Source organism: Pan paniscus, chromosome 5 (genome assembly GCF_029289425.2).
Source record: "Pan paniscus chromosome 5, NHGRI_mPanPan1-v2.0_pri, whole genome shotgun sequence".
NCBI classification, from domain to species: Eukaryota; Metazoa; Chordata; class Mammalia; order Primates; family Hominidae; genus Pan; species Pan paniscus.
Genome location: NC_073254.2, coordinates 39,243,532 through 39,266,888, shown reverse-complemented (window position 1 = coordinate 39,266,888; position 23,357 = coordinate 39,243,532). Strand labels below are relative to the sequence as shown.

The 23,357-nt window shown below is 42.5% G+C and overlaps 1 protein-coding gene and 1 pseudogene across 10 annotated transcripts in view; one reads left to right on the top strand and one right to left on the bottom strand.

The window, feature by feature from the left end:
* KIAA0319 (KIAA0319 ortholog) overlaps positions 1-23,357 on the top strand; it is a 101,966-nt gene that overhangs the window by 29,933 nt on the left and 48,676 nt on the right. For 4 of the 10 annotated variants that reach the window (XM_003823197.5, XM_055113223.2, XM_003823198.5 and 1 more), the window contains 2 exons: positions 15,150-15,309; positions 19,729-20,474. In XM_003823197.5, the coding sequence (XP_003823245.2) occupies positions 15,255-15,309; positions 19,729-20,474 (801 nt within the window). In that variant the 5' untranslated portion in view covers positions 15,150-15,254. Of the gene's footprint in view, positions 1-3,755; positions 4,580-15,149; positions 15,310-19,728; positions 20,475-23,357 lie in introns of those variants that run through there. The other 6 variants (XM_055113227.2, XM_055113225.2, XM_034961546.3 and 3 more) reach the window with 6 other exon arrangements.
* LOC112440126 (keratin, type II cytoskeletal 8-like) lies at positions 16,393-19,718 on the bottom strand (annotated as a pseudogene).

Below are 23,357 nucleotides of genomic sequence, written 5' to 3'. Positions count from 1 at the left end.
ATATATAATAACCTTATTAAAAATCATACTCCAGTAAGAAACTTAAGTAAATTACTCATCTTAAGAACATCAAGATAAATTAGACTTGTATGGTATTTGAATATATGAATTTTAAAGATACCTCAAGAGGATCATACTGGATGTTTTACATTATTAATTGGGTTTTAAAAATATCCTCAATTTTCGTACCAGTAATTTTTGTAAAGCCTTATATTTAAGCAATATTTCCAAGGAGTATTAAAACAACATACAACAGAGTCTTTAATACCTACAAACAATGTCTTCTGTGGAAGGGTCTGGAAAAATTATTCACTTTGACAATTGTCTTATTGGACTTTCAGTTCTAGAAAGCACTGCCTTGTTTAAAAGATAGATGTTCATCTTGCTTACCAGAGAAACTCATATTTCTGATAATATTTTTTCTTAAGAGGGACTCCCTCTTTGATATACTGACTATAGATGGAATTAAACAATAATAGAACCATGAGAGAGAAGTAGAGAAGGGATGATGTGTGTATGTGTCTGTGTGCAGCATGGTAGGAGGTGACTAAGTCTTCATCTTTCATAGTAAGATGCAAAAGAGAATGTTTGAAATGGAAAGCTCAAGAAATCGTGATATAAATTATTTTTTAAAAGGTGGAGGCAAGTAACAGAAAGAAGAGCTGTAAGTGTTAAAGGTGGTTATATCTTCAGAGTAGGTCTTGGGGCTGGAGAGAATAGGCATGGAACTGCTGTTTTGTAACACTGTTTGCCTTTAAAAGTGATTAACTTAAAATATTTATAGGGCATATCACATTATGTAGAGTAAAAACATACTCTGTGGGAGGTCTCTTTCCCACCCTTGTGTCTCACCTGACTAATTTCCCTTTTCTTCCCCTCCACACATAATCACTTCTCTTAGTTTGTTTTATATTCTTCTGTATTTTTTTTTTTTTTGCAAATACAAGCAAATAGGATATACAGAAATAAATATCCTCCTTTCTTCATAAAGGTAGCTTACTATAGTCACTGACTTTCCTTGCATTTTTTACTTAATATCTAGAGATTTCAATAATACCAATGTGTATATAGAGCTGCATAGAATTTCATTACCTGGCTATATCATAATTTGTTAAAGCAGTCTCCTGTCAATTGACGTTAGGTTGTTTCCAGTCTTTTATTATTATTCATAATGCTATAATGTACATTTGTAACTTCGGATGGATGCAAATAAGTAAAGACCAAAGTAAAAAAGCTGTATAATGTAAATTAATGTAATTGTTTAAAAATTCATTACAATTAACTCTAAATACTGTATATTACAGTTCACTTAATTATTCAGGAGATTTATCAGTCATTTATTCATTCATACATTTATTGAATAAATTTTGAGCTCTTACTATGTACCAACCCCTCCTATAGCTCCTGGGGATATAGTTGCAACCAGACAGAGCCCCTGCCCTGTGGCTTAACAATGGGATGTGTGGGAACCAGGCGACAAGATGCTGAGTGATGATGACATAGTGAGGTCACTTGGCAGAGAGGATAATGACAGCGAGGGTCTGGCTGGTACAATGCCATTCACTCTGCTACACCTAACTGCTTGGATTCTCTATAATAAATATTTATTGCTTTTGTAAATTAGAAGAAAACCCAACTGATTTTTTTTAAGTGAAGGAGAGAGACACGTATGCAGCATAGCATAGGGAAAGAACATATTCTATGATGTCAGACATACCCAGATTGGATCTAATTCTTGGATACCTTAGCCTTTCTGAGCTTCAGTTTCATCATCTATAAAGTGGGGACAGTAATGTGTAATTGTTTTTTTTTCCCGAAGGATTAAAACTAATGGATGTAAAATGCCAGGAACATTATGGAATGAATGGTAGTTTTTACAAATGTGAATTACAATTTTTATACATAGTTGCACTTGTGATAATCTAGCCTTGGGACTTGTCTGGAGGAGGGAGCAATGACCTCAGCTTGGAGGCTGTGTTTGAGAAGCTGAGGAAGGCTGCATAGATAACTGGCTTTTGAGCTGGATATTTCCAGGGTATGGGAGAGAGCACTGGGCGACTGGGACGTGATAGAAAGAAGACCAGGAGGAGAAGAGAAGGGCATGGAAACACAGTTGGGAGCATTTGCTTCCTCTCCCAAGGCGTCTGTCCTGGCATATGTCAGGAATTGCTAAGGCTGGCTCCTTCCAACATTTGAATCAATCTGTGAAACATGCTCGCAATTCATCACAGTCTTAGGAAACCTGCCACGGGGTATCTTGGGGTTGTTTTTAGTTGACCTGCGTTTATTGGTCACAGCTACTTTTCTGAAATCAAAAGCAAACTCAACTGCGGTGAAATGGAAAGAGAAATCTATGAATAATATATTTCCTCCTATTATCCACAGGATAGTTTTGGGCAAGCCTTACCAAAAAAACAAGGCAGTTAAGAAATAAATATCAGATTCTGGATATGTTGAATCCTGGCTGTCACATACAGGATTTTTTTTCATACACTCAGCCCCAGCTGAGATGAAAGCTGTTAGCCGGCTCTGAAAAATAATTTGTCTCAGAGCAGCATGGTAATTCCATCTCTTTGAAATAAAGGTTGCTAAATGCAAAAAAATTGAAAATTAAAATTAAAATCCATTCCTTTTGTTCAGTGGTTTGTTTTCTAGGTCTTTCCCTCATTTTGTTTTTTTTTTCCCTCAAATGATCTGTCTGTTCCTCCTTGTGTTCTTTCTCTTGTTAACCAGTTGTTTGTGCTTACATTAAGTGATTTCAGAAATCAGTGGGGATTCAGGATATGGACTGAAATCTGGGTTGAGCTTTTGCTTCTAGGAGTGAAGTGTAAATGTCAGCTCTTTCTCTTCATAGTGTTGTGTTTGTAGATCTTCTGGGGAGAGAAATACATGAGCTGTAGTTCTAAATGGGCTGCCCAGGGCACATGGGCATTTTCTCATAGTTAGAGTTGCCAGACAAAACACTATAATAATGTCCCAAATATTGCAGAATAAAAAAAAATATTATTCACCTGAAATTCAATTATTACCTGGGAATCCTGCACTGTATTTTCATTTGCTAAGTCTGCCCACCCTGTTCATCCTCCACCCCTCTCTGTGTTACGCGCAGATTCCCTTCCTGCATTTAACCCAGGTCTTTTCTTACTGCTCTCTGGTGTTACTCACTGGAAGCTCTTAATGCCGAGTAGATGTAAGCTCTTAGCGACCAAAAGTAAAGGCAGGAATGTTAAATTTATTTTTTTTTTAATATTAAAAACATTCACATAATTCACAAAATACAAAAGACGATTTGTTTTTAAAAAAAATTCTCAGCCGAGGCGGGCGGATCACAAGGTCAGGAGATCGAGACCATCCTGGCTAACGTGGTGAAACCCCGTCTCTACTAAAAATACAAAAAAATTAGTCGGGCGTGGTGGCGGGCGCCTGTAGTCCCAGCTACTTGGGAGGCTGAGGCAGGAGAATGGCGTGAACCCGGGAGGCGGAGCTTGCAGTGAGCGGAGATCGTGCCACTGCACTCCAGCCTGGGCGACAGAGTGAGACTCAGTCTCAGAAACAACAACAACAAAAAAATTCCCCCTGAGCCCTCTCTCCCCTCATCAGCACAGATGTTAAAAATTTTTTGTGAATTCTTCCAGAGATATTTTATACATTTTCTAGCAAATTTATATTTATATTTTTCCCACCCCATTCCCTTTCCCACAAGAGGTGAGTACTGTATATACCATTCTGCACTTTCTTTCTTCACTTAACAAAAGATGTTGGTATATAACAGTACATGAAGAGCTTCTTTACTAATGCAAAGTATTTCATTTTATGACCAGACCATAGTTTATTTAATTGGTTTTCTGCTGACACACATTTGGTTGTTTCTAGTTTTTCTTTCTTTTTTCCATCTTTTCTTTTTCTTTATTTTGTAGATAGGGTCTCACTCTGTCACCCAGGCTGGAGTGCAGTGGCACAATCTGGGCACACTGCAGCCTTGACCTCCCAGGCTCAAGTGAGTCTCTTACCTCAGCCTCCTGAGTAGCTGGCATTACAGGTGGTGCCAGTATGCTTGGCTAATTCTTCTATTTTTTGTGGAGATGAGGTCTCGCTGTGTTTTCCAGTCCTGCCTCGAACTCCTGGACTCAAGCGATCCTCCCGCCTGGGCCTCTGAAAGTATTGGGATGACAGGTGTGAGCCACCTTGCCTGGCCCAGACTTTTTCCATATGTGACAATCTCTTAGGTAAAAAATGGCATCTCACTGTTTTAATTTGCATTTTTCTTTTTGCGAGTAAATTTGAGCATCTTTTTCTTCTTTTCTTCTTTTTTTTTTTTTTTTGAAACAAAGTCTCACTCTATCACCCAGGCTGGAGTGCAGTGTGATCTCAGCTTTCTGCAACCTCTGCTTCCTGGGCTCAAGTGATCCTCTTGCCTCAGCCTTCTGAGTAGCTGGGACTACAGGTGCATATCACTATGCCACACTAATTATTTTTTTTTTAAGGGATAGGTTCTCCCTATGTTGTCCAGGCTGGTCTTGAAATGCTAGGCTCAAGTGATCCACCTGCCTCAGCCTCCCAAAGTGCTGGGATTACAGAGGTGAGCAACTGTGCCCCCGGGCCTGAACATCTTTTAATGTATTTCAAATGCGCTTATATTTTCTTTTCTATGTTCTGTCTGTTGATAGACTTTTTCTATTGAATGTTTATTAATTTGAAAGTTCTCTTATGTATTAGGGAAATTATCCTTTGTCTGCAATGTGAGTTGCAAATATTTTCCCAATTTGTTGTTGACACTTCTACTGTGCTTATGGTGATTTTCCATGAACATTTAAGACATCCATATATTTTATTAGTGGATACAATTTAGCCATATTTTTCTTTTCTTTTTTTGAGGCAGAGTCTTTCTCTGTCGCCCGGGCTAGAGTGCAGTGGGACGATCTCAGCTTACTGCAACCTCCACCTCCTGGATTCAGGCGATTCTCATCCCTCAGCCTCCTGAGTAGCTGGGACTACAGGCGCCCGCCACTATGCCTGGCTAATTTTTGTATTTTTAGTACAGACAGGGTTTCAGCCTGTTGGCCAGGCTGGTCTTGAACTCCTGACCTCAGGTGATCTGCCCACCTCGGCCTCCCAAAGTGCTGGGTGCTGGGATTACAGGCGTGAGCCACTGCCCCTGGCCTAGAATGTTTTCATTACTTCAAAAAAAAAAAGCAAAAACTGTACATCTTATAATTTACTCCCCATTTTCTTCCAATCTCCCAACCCTGAACAACTACTAATCTACTTTTTGTCTATGTGGAGTTGACCATCCTGCATATTTCATATAAATGGAATCAAATAATATGTGGTTCTTCCTGACTGGCTTCTGGCTTCTTTCACTTAGCATAATGTTTTGGGTTTTTTTGTTTGTTTGTTTGTTTTTTAGTATATTTTCAAAGTTTATCATGCTCTAGCATGTATTAGTACTTCATTCCTTTATATTGCCTATTACTATGCCTTTACATGGATATACCACATTATTTTTATCCGTTTTTCAGTTGATGAATGTTTGGGTTGTTTCTACTTTTTGGCTATTATGAACATTCATGTACAATTTTTTTTTTTGTTTTGAGGCAGGCTTGGCTCAAAAAAACCATAGGCTCAGCCTATGTTGCCCAGGCTTGTCACAAACTCATGGGCTCAAGCGATCCTCCCCGCTCAGCCTCCCAAAGTGCTGGGATTATAGGAATGAGCCACCCTGCCAGGCCTAACTCCCTTATCATGTACACATTGTTTTGTGGCTGTATGTTTTCATTTCTCTTGGGTATATACATAGGAGTAGAATTGCTGGGTTATATAGTAACTCTGTTTAACTGTTTGAAGAGCTACCAAATTATTTTCTAAGTGGCTGCACAATTTTACATTCACACCAACAATGTATGAGGATTCCAATTTCTCACATGCTTGACAACGTTTTTAATTGTCTTTTTTATTATAGCCATGCTAGTGGGTATGAGTTGGTATCTCATTGTCTCTCTGACTTGCATTTCCCTGATTTCTAATGATATTGAGCATATTTTCATGAGCTTATTAGCAATTTATGTATCTTTTTTGGAGAACTGTCTATTCAGGTTCTTGTTCATATTTAAAATGATTTGTCTTTTTATTATTGAATTATAATATTTGTATATTTTAGATACAAATCCCTTATTAGATTTTTGATTTGCAAAAATTTCATCCTATTCTGTGGGCTGTCTTTTCACTTTCTTGATGGTGTCCTTAAAAGCACAAAAGTTTTTCATTTTGGTGATGTCTATTTTATCTATTTTTTCTTTTATCATTTGTCCTTTTGGTGTCATATTTAAGAAACCATTGCATAATCAAAGTTCATGAAGATTTACACCCATGTTTTCTTCTAATAGTTTTGTAGTTTTGGCTCTGATATTTGGGTCTTGATCCATTTTGAGTTGATTTTTGTATATGTTGTGTGGTAGGGGTAAAATTTTATTCTTTTGCATGTTGGTATCTGTTTGTTGTGGCATCATTTGTTGAAAAGACTATTCTTTCCCCATTGAATTGTCCTGGAACCCTTGTCAAAAGTCAGGCTCATAGTTTCTTGTAGTGCTTTTATGGGCTTGTGCTTTTCATCAGAAATTTATTTCAACACTTGTAAAAGTAAAAGCTAAAAAAAAAAGATAAATTTATCTGGTTCAGGGATACAGCTTAGCATTTTTTTCAGTTGCTACCTGTTTCTCCAATACAATTTATTTAATAACCTACCTTTTCTCCACTGATTTTTGTTTGTTTGTTTGTTTGTTTTGAGACAGAATCTCGCTCTGGTTGCCCAGGCTGGAGTGCAGTGGCGTGATCTTGGGTCACTGCAACCTCCTCTCCCGGGTTCAGGCAATTCTTCTGCCTCAGCCTCCTGATTAGCTGGGATTACAGGCATGTGCCACCATGCCTGGCTAATTTTTGTATTTTTAGTACAGACGGGGTTTCATCATGTTGGCCAGGATGGTCTCAATCTCCTGACCTCGTGATCTGCCTGCCTCGGGCTCCCAAAGTGCTGGGATTACAGGTGTGAGCCACTGCGCCCGGACTTTCTTTTTTTTTTGTTTGTTTTTGAGACAGGGTCTGGCTCTGTCACCCAGGCTGGAGTGCAATGGCATAATCTCGGCTCACTGCACCCTCTACCTCCCAAGTTCAAGCAATTCTCGTGCCTCAGCCTCCTGAGTAGCTGGGATTATTGGTGGCTGTCACCACACCCAGCTAATTTTTGTAGTTTTAGGAGAGACGGGGTTTTGAAATATTGCCCAAGCTGGTTTCTAACTCCTGAGCTCAAGCAATCCACCTGCCTCAGCCTCCCAAACTGTGAGCGGTTGGCTCACAGGCGTGAGCCCCTGCACCTGGCCTTCTCCACTGATTTGACATGCCATTTTTTTTTTTTTTTTTTTTTGAGACGGAGTCTCCCTCTGTCGCCCAGGCTGGAGTGCAGTGACATGATCTTGGCTCATTGCAAGCTCTGCCTCCCGGGTTCACACCATTCTCCTGCCTCAGCCTCCCAAGTAGCTGGGACTACAGGCGCCCGCCACCATGCCCGACTAATTTTTTTGTATTTTTAGTAGAGACGGGGTTTCACCGTGTTAGCCAGGATGGTCTCGATCTCCTGACCTCGTGATCCGCCCGCCTCAGCCTCCCAAAGTGCTGGGATTACAGGCGTGAGCCACCGCGCCTGGCCTGACATGCGATTTTTAATCATGTCTTTTGGTCTTGGAAGTATTTGGATCCATTTATTGAATATCTGTACCATTCAGTGATCCATTTTTGCACCTGTACCATCCTCTTTTAATGATTTTTAAAAATAATATATTTCATTATATGGTAGGACCAGTTTTCCCTCAATTATCTCATTTTTCAAAAAATTTTGGCCTTTTTTCTTGTTAATTTTCCCATGTGCACTTTAAAATTCATTTTTTCTAGTTTTTCATTCACCCAAATAAAAATTCTGCCAGCACCATTTTAATTAATTTAGGAAACACTGATATATTTATGATATTGAGTCTATTTGTCCAAGAACATTTATTCATGGTTTCCTCCATTTATTTAAGATTTTTCTCCATCTATTTAAGGTTTTTTTGTGTTCCTCAGTAGCATTTTATTTATTTATTTATTTATTTTTTCTTCAGTAGCATTTTAAAGTTGTCTTAAAATAGATGTGCAAATACCTTGTTAAAGTCAGCCTTAGGTCTTCTATTTTTTGTCTGTTGCTGTTGCTATAGTCCTCTATTATGTTTTCTGTATTTTTCATTGCTATAGTCTTCTGTTACATCTTCTACCTAGTTGTTGTTAATTGTTAGTATTTGAAGCGATGTGGATATAATTTAATCTTCTGTTTATTTTTTAAATTGTTTTCTCCTTGAGACTTAAATTGGCATTTAAGCATCTTTTTTCTAGTATGCTGCCAATTAGTTCGTTCACAGTTGGGGACTGCAAAGTTATTTGGGATGGAGAGCAGCAATTTTGAAATCATGTCATTTTAAAAAATGTTTTAAACGAAAGGAACATATTTTTATTTAAAATGCATACTTAAGCATTCATTTTTTAACTAAAATTGTTACTATTAGTAGATGAGAAATAAGTAAAACCTGGAAGTATAAATGTATCAGCTTATGTTTTAAATTAGTCGCTTTCCTCAGGAAGTTTACAATTTAGTTGAAGAGAAAATATACATACACCTAAAAAATTAATTGCTTCTATAAGGAAGCATATGTTAGTTACCATATAAGTGATTCCAGAATACAAGGGCATATCTGCCATTTTAAAAATTATTAGACTGTCATTTGGCTTTATAGTATTTGCATTGTCCATAAAGCAGCCATTACTCACTGTAGGTGTCTGCTTTGATCTTACCTGAACCAAAGTATTTTATAACCCATAAACTGGAAAAAAAAAAAAAAACAAAACGAAAAACAAATAGTGTCACTTATCAGATAAAATTAGGTCTGGCTTTCTTTCTTTTCTTTTTCTTTTCTTTTTTTGAGATGGAGTCTAGCTTTTGTTGCCCAGGCTGGAGTGCAATGGCACGATCTCGGCTCACTGCAACCTCCACCTCCCGGATTCAAGTGATTCTCCCACCTCAGCTTCTCAAGTAGCTGGGATTACAGGCATGTGCCACCATGCCCAGCTAATTTTTGTATTTTGAGTAGAGATAGGGTTTCACCATGTTGGTCAGGCTGGTCTCAAATTCCTGACCTCAGGTGATTCACCTGCCTCGGCCTCCCAAAGTGCTGGGATTACAGGCGTGAGCCACCGTACCTGGCCTGGCTTCTTAGAAACAAATGTTCAAGATAAGCAGTGGCTTAAATGAGCGAAAAGTTTATTTTTTCCTCAAGAATTCAAAGGTTGGCTGTCCAGGGCTGGTAGGCAGTCCCACGTCTTCAAGGACCCAGCTCCTTCCATCTTCCCAGCACTGGCTTGCTTTCTCAAGGCCTCTGTGTAGTCCTAGATGGCTGCTGTGGCAGCAGACCTTGTTTTCTGTTCTAGGCAGCAGGAAGAAGAAAAGATGAGGGGACAAAAGGAGCTTCCCTCAGAAGTTTTATTCAATAGTTCCTTTTCTGTCTCTTTGACCAGTGTATAATCACATGACCACACTAAGCTGCAAAGGGTGAAGGGGAGGTTGGGAAATGTAGTCTGTTAGCTGGGTATTCTGGGGCCCCAGATAATTATGTGAGTTTTATTACTAAGGAATAAATGGAGAATGTTCACTGAACAGGCAGTCTTTGCCACAGTCACCTTCATCTTATCCTTGAGCCTCATTCTCTGCATCCTAGACCTTCATCCCTCCCTTGTCCATGTCCTGGCACAGGAAGTGATCCATCAGTACTTGTTGAATACCTTTCTGTGCTTTGCCCATTTCTGGCCCCATCTCTGGGCTCACCCCATTCCCACATCTCATTCATTCTCTGACACCAGTCCTGAGCCTTACCCCATCTCTGAATCAGTGATGTCATCACCGTCACCCAAAGAAGGGAAAGAATTCAGCTGGGGTGAGGCTTCTCAGATGGCCTAGGGGTCATGCATGACCGGAAGCCTAGAGAAGGAATGAGATTGAGGAACAGGATACGGCCAGAAATATGAGGAGTCAGAAATACCCATTCCGGCCAGGCGCAGTAGCTCACGCCTATAATCCCAACACTTTGGGAGGCCAAGGTGGGCAGATCACTTGAGGTCAGGAGTTTGAGGCCACCCTGGTCAACATGGTGAAATCCTGTCTCTACTAAAAAGTACAAAAGTTAGCCAGGCATGGTGGCAGGCACCTGTCGTCCCAGCTACTTGGGAGGCTGAGGCAGGAGAATCACTTGAACCCCGGGAGGCGGAGGTTGCAGTGAGCTGAGATTGCACCACTCCACTTCAGCCTCGTGATAGAGTGAGACTCTGTCTCAAAAAAAAAAAAAGAAACATCCATTCCAACATCTCTCAGTAATTTTGTTTAAAAACCTATGTCAGAATGACCATGTTAAAATATCTGTCTTCTATAAAAATGAAATCTATAAGTGTATTTTATTAATACAAAGGTAAGATGTGTTCAGTTTAGAAAAAAATAGAAAATACAGATCAGAAAAGAAGCAAAAAAGGAAAAGAAAAAAAGCATATATTATTCTCACCAGTTTTCACCATGGGGGGACATTTCCTTTCAGATCTTTACATGTATACAATTGATCCATGCAGAGTTTATGGAAGGATATATGGGCTTGTACTATTTATAACATTTTGAACTTGTGAAGGCTTATTTTAAAAGTTCTATTTTGTCACTCGATTAAACTTTACCTTTGATCAAAATTGTTAAAGAGCTTGACAGGCTTTCTATGTAAATTCTTTAAATATTTTCTTCCCTTTTAATGAAGACAGAAAACTACAGTGAGGTGGGCAAAAGGCAAGCAGCAGGAGAGAGCATGAGTCCATAAAGAGAACTGGGTCATTCGGAGACTGAATAATAAGTAAGGAAAGTCTTAAGTAATCCACAGTGGAATGGATGAACTTCACAGAACTATCAAAGAGGGTGGGGGTGCCACAGTGAAAGCTTGAGGTCTTGAGTATAAAGACTGACTCTGAAACTCAGCAGCATCCTTTCCTGTAAAATGGGAATGAGAACTCCTAACTCAGAAACAGTTCCTACAAGTAGATCAAATAAGATAATATATGTGAAGGATTTTTTAATCCATAAAGTACTAACTATGTATTTAAACAGCAACACTTGGCCGGGCATGGTGGCTCATGCCTATAATCCCAGCACTTTGGGAGGCCAAGGCGGGTGGATCACCTGAGGTCAGGAGATCGAGACCAGCCTGGCCAACATGGTGAAACCCCATCTCTACTAAAAATACAAAAATTAGCTGGGCATGGTGGTTGGCGCCTGTAATCCTAGCTACTTGGGAGACTGAAGCAGGAGAATCGCTTGAACCCGGGAGGAAGAGGTTGCTGTGAGCCAAGATCATACCATTGCACTCCAGCCTGGGTGACAAGAGCGAAACTCTGTCCCAAAATAAAAAAACAAAAACAAAAACAAAAAAGCAACACTTATAAGCTATTAGAACTGAAGGAATTTTTGATAACATATAGTCCATATGCGTTTTAATGTTGAGGAAATGGAGACACATTGTCTTCTTACATTAATGTACCCCCCAAAAAAGAAACTTAAATATGGTATTGAGAAGAGGAAATGCTTTTTATGCTGAGCACCTGTAATGTTTGCACTGAGATAATGACAATAAATTGCTTTCCAGGTACAATATGGTTGTGAAAGTTGTACCTTGCACAACCAAAGGCATTCACCAAAGGGGCATGGGATTGGGAATTTGGCTTATAGTCCATTTGCCAAACTCTGTTCCTTCAGAGCAGTATCTTCTCTTAGAGCTGCCTTTTCTTAATTTGCCTGAAGGTACCATATGGTACGGTGGAGGCCCAATCTGTATCCATGGGATTCTTGACCAGTGGTCCCTGGCTGATAGCAGTGTTGCTATTCTGGGCCCCAGCACCTTGGGCAGCTGAATAAATGTCATTTCTGGGAGGCCAGTTGCTCTTCTCTTGCCCTTTGGTTAGGGGGTGGTCAATGGCTGCAGATGGAAGATGGCCAGTCTTCCCTTCCACCTCCCATCTCTAACATACTTTCCTCACTGGAAGCAAAGGGAGTTATTGGTGGCAAACTTTGCAGAACCAGGTATTCTTCCTCTAGGATTTTAGGCATGAATGTTATGAAATGCTTACTGTTTTCTTTCTCCGTTTTACCTTATCAAAGCAGGTGTTCTGATGGCCTCAGGTCCGTTGTACTGACACAGAGGTGTTACACCCACCTCCTGACCTTACCTTAGCTCACCTTTACTCTGGTTCCTTCCTGTCCCTTGGTCTAACTCAGCCCATCTCTGGACCTTAAAGGCCCTTTTCACCTACCCAGAGCATGGCCAGTGATAGTGTTAGGCTAGGCAGCAGCTGTGCTCGGTGTGGTCGATGGCAGTCCCCTACGTGCATTTCAACGGGCAGCACTCTCGTGATTTGAGTTGTTTCTCGATTAAACTCAAAAACAAGGCCTAGAACTTCCAGACACCATCTTAAGAGAATGTTATGTGTTTGATTTTGTTTGCAGGCTCCTTGTCCTTTCTGGTTATTTCCTGCCCCCATTAGGCTGCCACAGAGTTCTTAAATAACTGACTGGAGACATCTGTCGGGGTGTTTCCCTCTCTTTTTCATCCCTACAACACTTACACATTTCTAAAAGTACTGCAGTGCTTCTGGAAACAGGGGTGAGGAAGAGTGTTGTCCTCCTATAAGGTTTTATCCACACATCCTCTGCGTGGAGGGAGGAGGAATGAAGGAGTGGGTGGGAGAGACTGGTGTGAACTGGAACTAAAATCTAGTTTATTACAACATACCATCTTGCAACTCACAGTGGGATTCTGACACCACATTAGGAAACCTTATCTAGGTTTTTTGAACATGAACTTATGTGTTTCCTCCTGGGAGCCTTTGTTACGTATTTGAAATAATAAGCACTTGGAGTACAGATCCAAGTCCAGACTGCCTTGTACTGGTTCTTCTACTTTGGGCAAACCAGTTCACTTTTTTGAACCTCAATTCTATCACCTAATGCAGAGATAATAATATGTCTGGGTTGTTGTGAAGATCACACTGAGAAAGTACCAGGCAAAAATAAAGTGCTTATATTAACTAAATTCAATGAAATGTAAGATGCTAATGATTGTATTTAATAAAATGCATGATTATTTTAAATACCACTAAGGAAAAGAATGCTGTCAATTAAGCCAAGATTTATCACTTTCTTCTCACTTAGAATGTTTAAACAAATTGAAAGAGATTGAGGGGGGTGCTTATTTAGACAAATTTTTATCATAAATCATTCTTGTGCATGTGTAAAAAGGAACATGTAACTGACACATGAAGGTATTCCTAAATTTTCTTCCTGCCCAATAACTTGTCAATGCAGTTATTGATACCCGTTGGTTTTCCACATATTACCTGCGTGCCATCATGAGCTTTGGGGGATGAAACATTTCTTTTTTTCTTTTTTCTTTTTTTTTTTTTTTGAGACGGGGTCTCGCTGTGTAGCCCAGGCTGGAGTGCAGTGGCGTGATCTCGGCTCACTGCAAGCTCCGCCTCCCGGATTCACGCCATTCTCCTGCCTCAGCCTCCAGAGTAGCTGGGACTACAGGCGCCCGCCACCATGCCCAGCTAATTTTTTTGCATTTTTAGTAGAGACGGGGTTTCACCGTGTTAGCCAGGATGGTCTTGATCTCCTGACCTTGTGATCCACCCGCCTTGGCCTCCCAAAGTGCTGGGATTACAGGCGTGAGCCACCGTGCCCGGCCAGGATGCAGCATTTCTTACGAGAGTGCTTTATGTTGTGTTTGGGATGTTCTTCCAAGCCTCTGACCCCGGTTCTGCATAGCTGATGTGCATGCATAAACAATGCCATCCACTTCCTGCCTGGCATGTGGCCATCTGCAATTGTAGGACATCCTGATATCAGAAATGGTAAAATGTGAAAATATTTATGTGTTAGAATTCATGAAATATAGGCTGGGCATGATGGCTCACGCCTGTAATCGTTGAGAGGCCAAGACGGGCAGATCACTTGAGGCCAGGAGTTCGAGACCAGCCTGGCCAACATGGCAAAACCCCGTCTCTACTAAAAATACAAAAATTAGCCGGGTGTGGTAGTGTGCGCCTGTAATCCCACCTACTTGGAGGCTGAGGCACAAGAATCACTTGAACCCAGGAGGCGGAGTTTGCAGTGAGCCAACATTGTGCCACTGCACTGCAACCTGGATGACAGTGCAAGACTCTGTCTCAAAAAAAAAAAATGAAATACAGTAGTGTGATTTATTCCATCATTATTTCATAGTTTTAGCTTTGAGAGCCTGGATATAAAAGCAGACAATGGCCAGATCAAATATAAAATAGAACTTTGACCGACAATCCACAGCCCGGGAAACCAGTCCCTTATCTACAATAAGCAGCCTAGGAAGCCAGCCTGCTATAAGTCAGACTTGTAGGAAGCCAGATTGCTATCTCTATAAACAATCCTGGAAGCTAAACAGTAACTTCTGTAACAATCAGCCCCGAATGACCAGGACTTGATTAATAACTAATGGCTTCCTTAATTTTTATCCCTTCTTCCAACTTTGGACCAGTCAGAGAAAGCCAAACATGCCTCCTAACCAATCACGTAGGATGCCCCACTTCTAGTGAGCTGCCTGCAGCTTCCCGCTGCAACAGCCTCCAATTAGAGCACACCTGAGGCTTTCTCTTTTTCTGCTATAAAGTTTTCCCACTCCTCTGCCTGTCTTTGAGTCTCTGCCAAAAACAAGTGATGATGGCTGACTGCCTTTCTATAACAAGCTCTGAATAAATAGCCTTTGCTTTTCTCATTTGACTGGTCCTCGTTTATTTCCACAGCTTGTAAGGAGAGTAAGCGTGAAATTCTTTGGCTCTTCTTAGGAACTATACTGGCTATTTGAACAAACGCTCTAGGTGGATGTTTGCCTGGGATGTGGCTCTGTGATGTGACCAGGACAGGCTTCCCACTGACATGAATGAATGATAGAAATAATTTTGGATGTTTCTACATTTACCTATTCTTTTCTTCCTTCCTCTTTTATGTTTTTCCTTTGAAGTTCTTGAGGCCAAATCTGGCTCCTAAAAAACATCAAAGGAAGCTTGCACCAAACGCTCTTCAGGGCCGCCTCAGAAGCCTGCCATCACCCACTGTGTGGTGCAGAATGGCGCCCCCCACAGGTGTGCTCTCTTCATTGCTGCTGCTGGTGACAATTGCAGGTAGGGAACTACTACCCTGGAGATACCCGTGTTGGACTTGAGTTTCTTGACTAGTGTAAGCAACTCAGATCAACCTGAGGTGAAGACGCTGTTGGTTTGCTTTTCAATAGAATTATTTTACAGGTAAAAGCATGAAAGGCAGACCTCATGCATGAGTGGTTTTCTGTAAACAGGAATTTAAGTTTATTTTTATCATGACTATTCCATGGGAAAATAAAATCACATTTCATATATACTAGGAAAACTTTATGTTTGTATATTGAAAAGAATTGCATACTAGATCTGGCTGGAAAGGCCAGACTTCCTTTTATCAGAAATCTTTATTTTCATTATACTCAGTTTGCTTATGGTGGATACACTCATGGCAAAAAAATCATTGGTGAGCATCATTTAAGAAGACCCATGACTAGACTGGGCTGGCCGAGCCCATTTGAATATACCAAGGATTGAGGGTGGTGATATGACTAGAAAAACTGTTATGTACAGTTTATCAAAATGTAACAAAGCCATAATGAAGATCACCTTAGCGAGACCCTTGTTAAAATGCAGTTTCTCATGCCACACTCCAGACCTCCTAGGGATGTGGCTCTGGGATCTGGGTTTTCAGCAGCACCTGGAGATGATTCAGAAGCACCCAAATTTTGGGCAGCACCATTTTATATGATGTGAGGGCCACTCCAGAAAGTATTGCCATTGGAAAAGCCCATCATGACTTGTAGATCACTTACTCCCCTCCATCCATCCATCTTATTAAACTCATTCCTGCTTAGTGTGTAAGAAAAAATGTCCCCTTATTTCATCTTTAATATACTCTAGAAAATACCTTCATTAATGTTTTAGATGATGTCATTAATGTTTAGAGACCCATATTTTTTCCTTTGCAAATCTCTACTTTTTCATTCCTTTTTGCCCTTTTCGTATGAGGTATTCTCCCTTAATTCAAAATATCAATTCCTGAGTTATTGCATCCCAATAAATGTTATTTGCAATTTGCTCATCTTCCTTTTTTTTTGGGCAGTTGGCAGAACTAGCTGAGGGTTTATTTTGGAAAAAAACCAATTGAATTGTTTTGTAACTGGAGGCATGGGCAAGGGGGATACCCCAGGCAGTGAACTCTCCCGCGGGTCGGCTGAGGGTGAGCGCTGAGCCTCAGGTGGGTCTCCTGTTCCCTATGCTCCCCTGCACAGTGGCCTCCCCCACAGGCTCTGGGGCAATCACAGGAGGGGGTAGGCTGGGAGGGGCTGCTGTGGCCATTCACTTGGGCAGAACATCAGAGGACTCAGACACCAGTTTCCTATCACAAATCTCGATCTTCTTCACAACCATGGCCCTGAAGGAGTTGGTGCTGCTGAAGGAGCTGGAGCACCCGCCAGAGCCAAAGCTGGAGCCCAGGCTGTAGCTGAGGCCCCCATAGGCCGAGCTCAGCTCACCTGAGTAGCCACTGGTGGTCTTTGTATGGATATTCATGTTCTGCATCCCAGACTCCAGCCAGCTCTCCTCGCCCTCCAGCACCTTCCTGTAGGTGACAATCTCGATGTCCAGGGTTGGCTTGATGATCATCAGCTCCTGGTACTCATGCAGCTGCCACGCCATGTCCTGCATGGCCCACTGCAGGGTGGCCTCCAGCTTGGACAGCTTGGCATTGGCATCCTTAATGGCCAGCTCCCCACGCTTCTCCGCATCCACAATGGTGGCCTCTAGGGGAGCCCTCTAGCCTTTGAGGCCCTCAGTCTCAGTCTGGAGCTGGCTGATGTTCTGATTCATCTCCGAGATCTCCATCTTTGTATGACACAGGTCATCCCTGTGCTTCCCAGCCAGTGCCTGCAGCTCCTCATACTTGACCTGGTACAGGCTGTCAGCCCCGGCCTGGCTACAGTTGGTGATCTCCTTGTACTGGGCCTTGACCTCAGCAATGATGCTGTCCATGTCCAGGGACCAGCTGTTGTCCATGGACAGCACCACAGATGTGTCCCAGGTCTGGGACTGCAGCTCCTGGATCTCCTCTTCATACAGCTGCCTGAGGAAGTTGATCTCGTTATTCAGCCCTTCCAGGCGAGACTCCTCCAGCTTTACCTTGTTCATGTAAGCTTCATCCACATCCCTCTTGATGAGGACAAATTCATTCTCCGTCGCTAAAATTACTTTTTTACTTTTTTTTTTTTTTTTTAAATGCAGTCTTCTCACTCTGTCACCCAGGCTGGAGTGCAAGGGCATGATCTCGGCTCACTGCAACCTCTGCCTCCTGGGTTCAAGGAATTCTCCTGCCTCAGCCTCCCGAGTAGCTGGAATTACAGGCACCCACCACTATGCTCAGCTAATTTTTGTATTTTTAGTAGAGACAGGGTTTCACCATGTTGGTCAGGCTGGTCTTGAACTCCTATCCTCAGGTGATCCACCCGCCTCGGCCTCCCAAAGTGTTGGGATTACAGATGTGAGCCACCGCGCCCACCCTTCTGTAAAATTATTGATCTTGTCCTTGTACTTGTTCTTGAAGTCCTCCACCAGCCCTGGTGTGTTGCCAAACTCGGCCTCCAGCTTCAGCTTTTCCTGGCCCAGCGTGTCCAGCTGCTGCCGTAGGTTGATGTAGCTCTTGAACATGCAGTCCACATTCATCCAAACTGTCTTCTGCTGCTGCAGGAGGCTCCAGTTGGTCTCCAGCACCTTGTTCTGCTGCTCCAGGAACCATACCTTGTTGATAAAGGAGGCACACTTGTTGTTGATGGTCTTGATCTGCTCCTTCTCCTGGGTGCACATGGCCTGGATGTTGGGGTCCACCTCCAGCTTAAGGGGGCTCAGCAGGCTCTAGTTGACTGTGATGGCTGTGATGCCCTCCATACCACTGGTCCCGCCATAGCCTCCACCCAGACCCATACTGGTGCCCAGGCCACCTTGGAAGCTGCTGCTGCTGCCCACTCGAGAGAAGCTCAAGGAGCTGATGCTGGCACCAGGCCAGCTTGTGTAGGAGTGGCTGCTGAAGGCCCAGGGGCCAGAGGTAGACACCTTGTAGGACTTATGGGTCACCTTGATGGATGTGGTGGAGGCAGGAGGGCTGAACCAGGTGGAGATTCAAGATGGTGCAGATGCTTCTAGGTGATTTTTTTTTTTTTTTTTTTTTTTTTTTGAGATAGGGTCTTGCTCTGTCACCTGGGCTGGAGTGCAGTGGTGCCATCATGGCTCACTACAGCCTCAACCTCCTGGGCTTAAGCAATCCTCCCATGTTGGCCTCCCAAAGTGCTGGGATTACAGGTGTGAACCATCACACTCAGCCTTCTTTATCTTTTTTACCTTTGTAAAGGCTAACCAGTGATTTTATTAACTTGTCAAGAATCATCAAGTAACTAGTATTCCCACAGATTGGGCTAGGATTCATAGAGCATACAAACATAGACGACAGGTTCCCTGGTCTCCAGTTTGATAGAAGAGCTTTCTAGAGTGTCTCTAATAGATTCTGAAGTAATTATGGCAACTTGGACCAAATGAAGAACGATTTAGTTGTTGGGAGCCCCACCTTCTCAAACTTCTTTATTTAGCATTAAGATCTTTGCTTTTAAGGTATGTATATCTAAACAGCCCCCATTCAGGTGATTTTTTGCAGAACAAAGGAACGGTGCACTCCAGAGGTGTCCCAAGGAATCCACCACCTCCAGCCACACTGAAAACTGCCCTAAGCTTTGAGTTGGAGGCTTCTGCCTTACAAAGGTCTCCTTGCCTCCTTGTGACAGTTTGCTTCCCTGTCAATTTATCCACCATTAAAATAGCCTGTGAGACTTAAAATCAATTAACGATAAAACAGAGACATGATGCTATTTTGTAAAGTAAACCTGTATAATTGAATTTTATGTGAGGAACAAAGTATTATAAATAGTATAAATACAATGTAGAAGAATGTTCCTGTTAAGTAAATGGAGTGAAACTATATGAAAAAATAACAAATGGAAGGAAGGGTGCATGGATAGGTGTAAGAATCTCTGGATGGATGAGTGGGTGGATGGGTGGAGGGATGGAGTGATGGATGGATGAGTGGAAAGGTAGAAGAATAGAAAGATGGATGGATGGATGGATGGGAGGGTGGATGGATGGATGGATGGATGGAAAATAGAAGGGTAGATGGATGAGTATGTGGGTGAAAGGATGGATAGATGGATGGGTAGAAAGGTGGAAAGATAGGAGGAAAGACGGGTGGATGAATGGAAGGATGAGTGGATGGAAGATGAATGAGTGGGTGGGAAGGTAGGAGGATGAATATATGGATGGATGGTTTGATGGATTGCTGTGATCTTTCTGTGTGAAATGCTGATTGTTTATTCGCTTGCCAGACTGGCCAGGGATTGAGAAGACTCCCTTTTCCTGGTTTCTTAAGCTGGAGGTGCTTCCCTGTGATATGCCTCTCTCCCTCATTAGAAACTACTTTGTTTAAAGGTTGTGCCTGTAAGCAGTGCAGCGAGGGGAGGACATATTCCAATGCAGTCATTTCACCTAACTTGGAAACCACCAGAATCATGCGGGTGTCTCACACCTTCCCTGTCGTAGACTGCACGGCCGCTTGCTGTGACCTGTCCAGCTGTGACCTGGCCTGGTGGTTCGAGGGCCGCTGCTACCTGGTGAGCTGCCCCCACAAAGAGAACTGTGAGCCCAAGAAGATGGGCCCCATCAGGTCTTATCTCACTTTTGTGCTCCGGCCTGTTCAGAGGCCTGCACAGCTGCTGGACTATGGGGACATGATGCTGAACAGGGGCTCCCCCTCGGGGATCTGGGGGGACTCACCTGAGGATATCAGAAAGGACTTGCCCTTTCTAGGCAAAGATTGGGGCCTAGAGGAGATGTCTGAGTACTCAGATGACTACCGGGAGCTGGAGAAGGACCTCTTGCAACCCAGTGGCAAGCAGGAGCCCAGAGGGAGTGCCGAGTACACGGACTGGGGCCTACTGCCGGGCAGCGAGGGGGCCTTCAACTCCTCTGCTGGAGACAGTCCTGCGGTGCCAGCGGAGACGCAGCAGGACCCTGAGCTCCATTACCTGAATGAGTCGGCTTCAACCCCTGCCCCAAAACTCCCTGAGAGAAGTGTGTTCCTTCCCTTGCCGACTACTCCATCTTCAGGAGAGGTGTTGGAGAAAGAAAAGGCTTCTCAGCTCCAGGAACAATCCAGCAACAGCTCTGGAAAAGAGGTGGGTGTGTTCAGGATGTGGTTGGCGGTGGGATGGGCTGAGTGGGGCAGACCGTAGGAGGGGCTGAGTTTCAGGAGCTGGGCACTCATTCAGGCTGTATGAGCTTAAGGAGGTTCCCCCTAAGGGCACCTGTCTCAGGTGGTGGCAAGAAAGATGACTGTCTCTCAGAGATTTCTAGGAAGCAGAACATCTCATTCCTTTGCTATGCCTCCATGGCCAGGCTGTTAAAAAGAATAGTTCTGCCTTCACGAGTCAGCCAGCTCATAATGACTTAGCACTTCTCCCTAGAAATGCCTGTAGCGATTTTTTTTTTTTTTTTTGAGATTGAATCTCACTCTGTCGCCCAGGCTGGAGTGCAGTGGCATGATCTCAGCTCACTGCAAGCTCCACCTCCTGGGTTCACGCCATTCTCCTGCCTCAGCCTCCCGAGTAGCTGGGACTACAGGTGCCCATCACCACGCCCAGCTAATTTTTTTGTATTTTTAGTAGAGATGGGGTTTCACCATGTTAGCCAGGATGGTCTAGATCTCCTGACCTCATGATCCACCCGCCTTGGCCTCCCAAAGCGCTGGGATTACAGGCGTGAGCCACCGCGCCCGGATACTCTAGTGATATTTAAGGCAACGGGAGATGGTATAGAAGTCCCTGGGGCCAGCACATACACCCAGGGGCTTTGAAAATCCACCCCAGTAGGTTTCTTCAAGACCCAACAGGTGCTTTGGCTGCTAGAAACTCAACATGGCATCATGAACAATTGGATAGGATGAGAGAGATATGAAGGAGAGAACTCAAGTGTCATAAAACGTTCCATGAAAAAGCTCAGGTGAAAAAAGAATGAGGGTCACTGCAGTGGAGCGATTTCAAAAGCAGGTGGAAAGCCTAAGTGTTAATGGCAGGAGGTCAGGGAGACAGACAATGAGAACTGTGTGGTGAGGAGAGGGTAGTTGGAGAGCTCAGAGGTTGCTTGTTTGGAAACTGGTCAGGACTTGAGAATGTGGTGAGCATGTTGATCAGAGGAAGCTGAGTATAGGTGGAAATAAAGTAAAAAAAAAAAAAAAAAAAGCTGGGAGTACTTTAAGAATTTTTTAAAGGAAAAGTTTTCCTTTTTTAGATTCCAGTACTTATGTTAGAATAAGTGAGGAATGCTGAATTGAATTGACTATACATTATAATCTCAACCATGAAAAATTGTTTAAAAAGGTCTAGAAGTCATTTTTAAGTGTTTTTTTTTTTTTTTTTTTTTTTGTGAGACAGAGTCTTGCTCTGTCGCCCAGGCTGGAGTACAGTGGCATGATCTCGGCTTACTGCAACCTCTGCCTCCTGGGTTCAAGCGATTCTCCTGCCTCAGCCTTCCAAGTAGCTGGGACTATAGGTGTGCACCACCATGCCCAGCTAATTTTTGTATTTTTTAGTAGAGATGGGTTTTCACTATGTTGGCCAGGCTGGCCTCGAACTCCTGACCTCAAATGATACCCCCGCCTCGGCCTCCCAAAGTGTTGGGATTACAGGCATGAGCCACCGTGCCCAGCCAAGATTGAATCAGAAGGTTTTTTTCTGCTTATATTTTTCTGAATTTTGAAGTGTCTATATTTTTCCTTACTTATAATTGGATTAAAATGAAAAAACTTTCTTTTTTTTTTTTTGAGACAGAGTCTCACTCTGTCACCCAGGCTGGAGTGCAGTGGCATGGTCTTGGCTTACTGCAACCTCTGCTGCCCAGGTTCAAGTGATTCTCCTGCCTCAGACTCCTGAGTAGCTGAGATTACAGGCATCTGCCACCACGCCCAGCTAATTTTTGTATTTTTAGTAGAGATGGGGTTTCACCATATTGGTCAGACTGGTTTTGAATTCCTGACCTCATGATCCACCTGCCTCGGCCTCCCAAAGTGCTGGGATTACAGGCATGAGCCACTGCACCTGGCCTGAAAAAACTTTCAATTAAAAATAATCTGAAAGTATTAGAGATTAACCATGTTCTTTATTCATATCAGTAAATATTAAAATAATTTACTCTCTTTCATGTTGCCAAGTCATTTACTTCCTGGTTTATACAGATGGAACTCTCTGAAATCAAGCTCTATTAAAAATCTTTTGGCTCATTAGTTCTTTGAGGTTGGTTTTGTTAAAAGATAATTATTCAGGGCCGGGAGCAGTGGCTCATGCCTGTAATCTCAGCACTTTGGGAGGCCGAGGTGGGTGGATCACGAGGTCAGGAAATCGAGACCATCCTGGCTAACGTGGTGAAACCCCATCTCTACTAAAAAATACAAAAAATTAGCCAGGCGTGGCGGTAGGTGCCTGTAGTCCCAGCTACTCGGGAGGCTGAGGCAGGAGAATGGCGTGAACCCGGGAGGTGCAGCTTGCAATGAGCCGAGATCGCACCACTGCACTCCAGCCTGGGCGACAGGGCGAGACTCTATCTCAAAAAAAAAAAAAAAAAAAAAAAAAAAAGATAATTATTCAAATAGGTGAAATTGTGAATTGTTTAGATATAAAATGAACACGTGTTAGAGATTTTATTCTACTCATTAATCACTGAAGGAACTAGATTATAATTATCCTACAAGAAAACCTGAAGAACAGGCACATTCATAGGTTAAAAAATATATTGAAATGAGTGTGCAAACAGAGGCAAAACTGGGTTTCCAGTGAGGAAAGGAGGGAGTTCAGTTGAAGCTCTAGCAGACAGGAGAATTTACATGTCTATAGACAAGAATTATTTTACATTTTTATCATTTTTATGACCTATAACTTACAGAGTTGTAAAAATAGCTCAAATACAAGAATGACTAGAGGCAGATAACCTGGAGAGGTATCCAGTAGATAATGTTTTTTTTTTATTTATTTTTATCTTATTTTAATTTTTTGAGACAGGGTCTCACT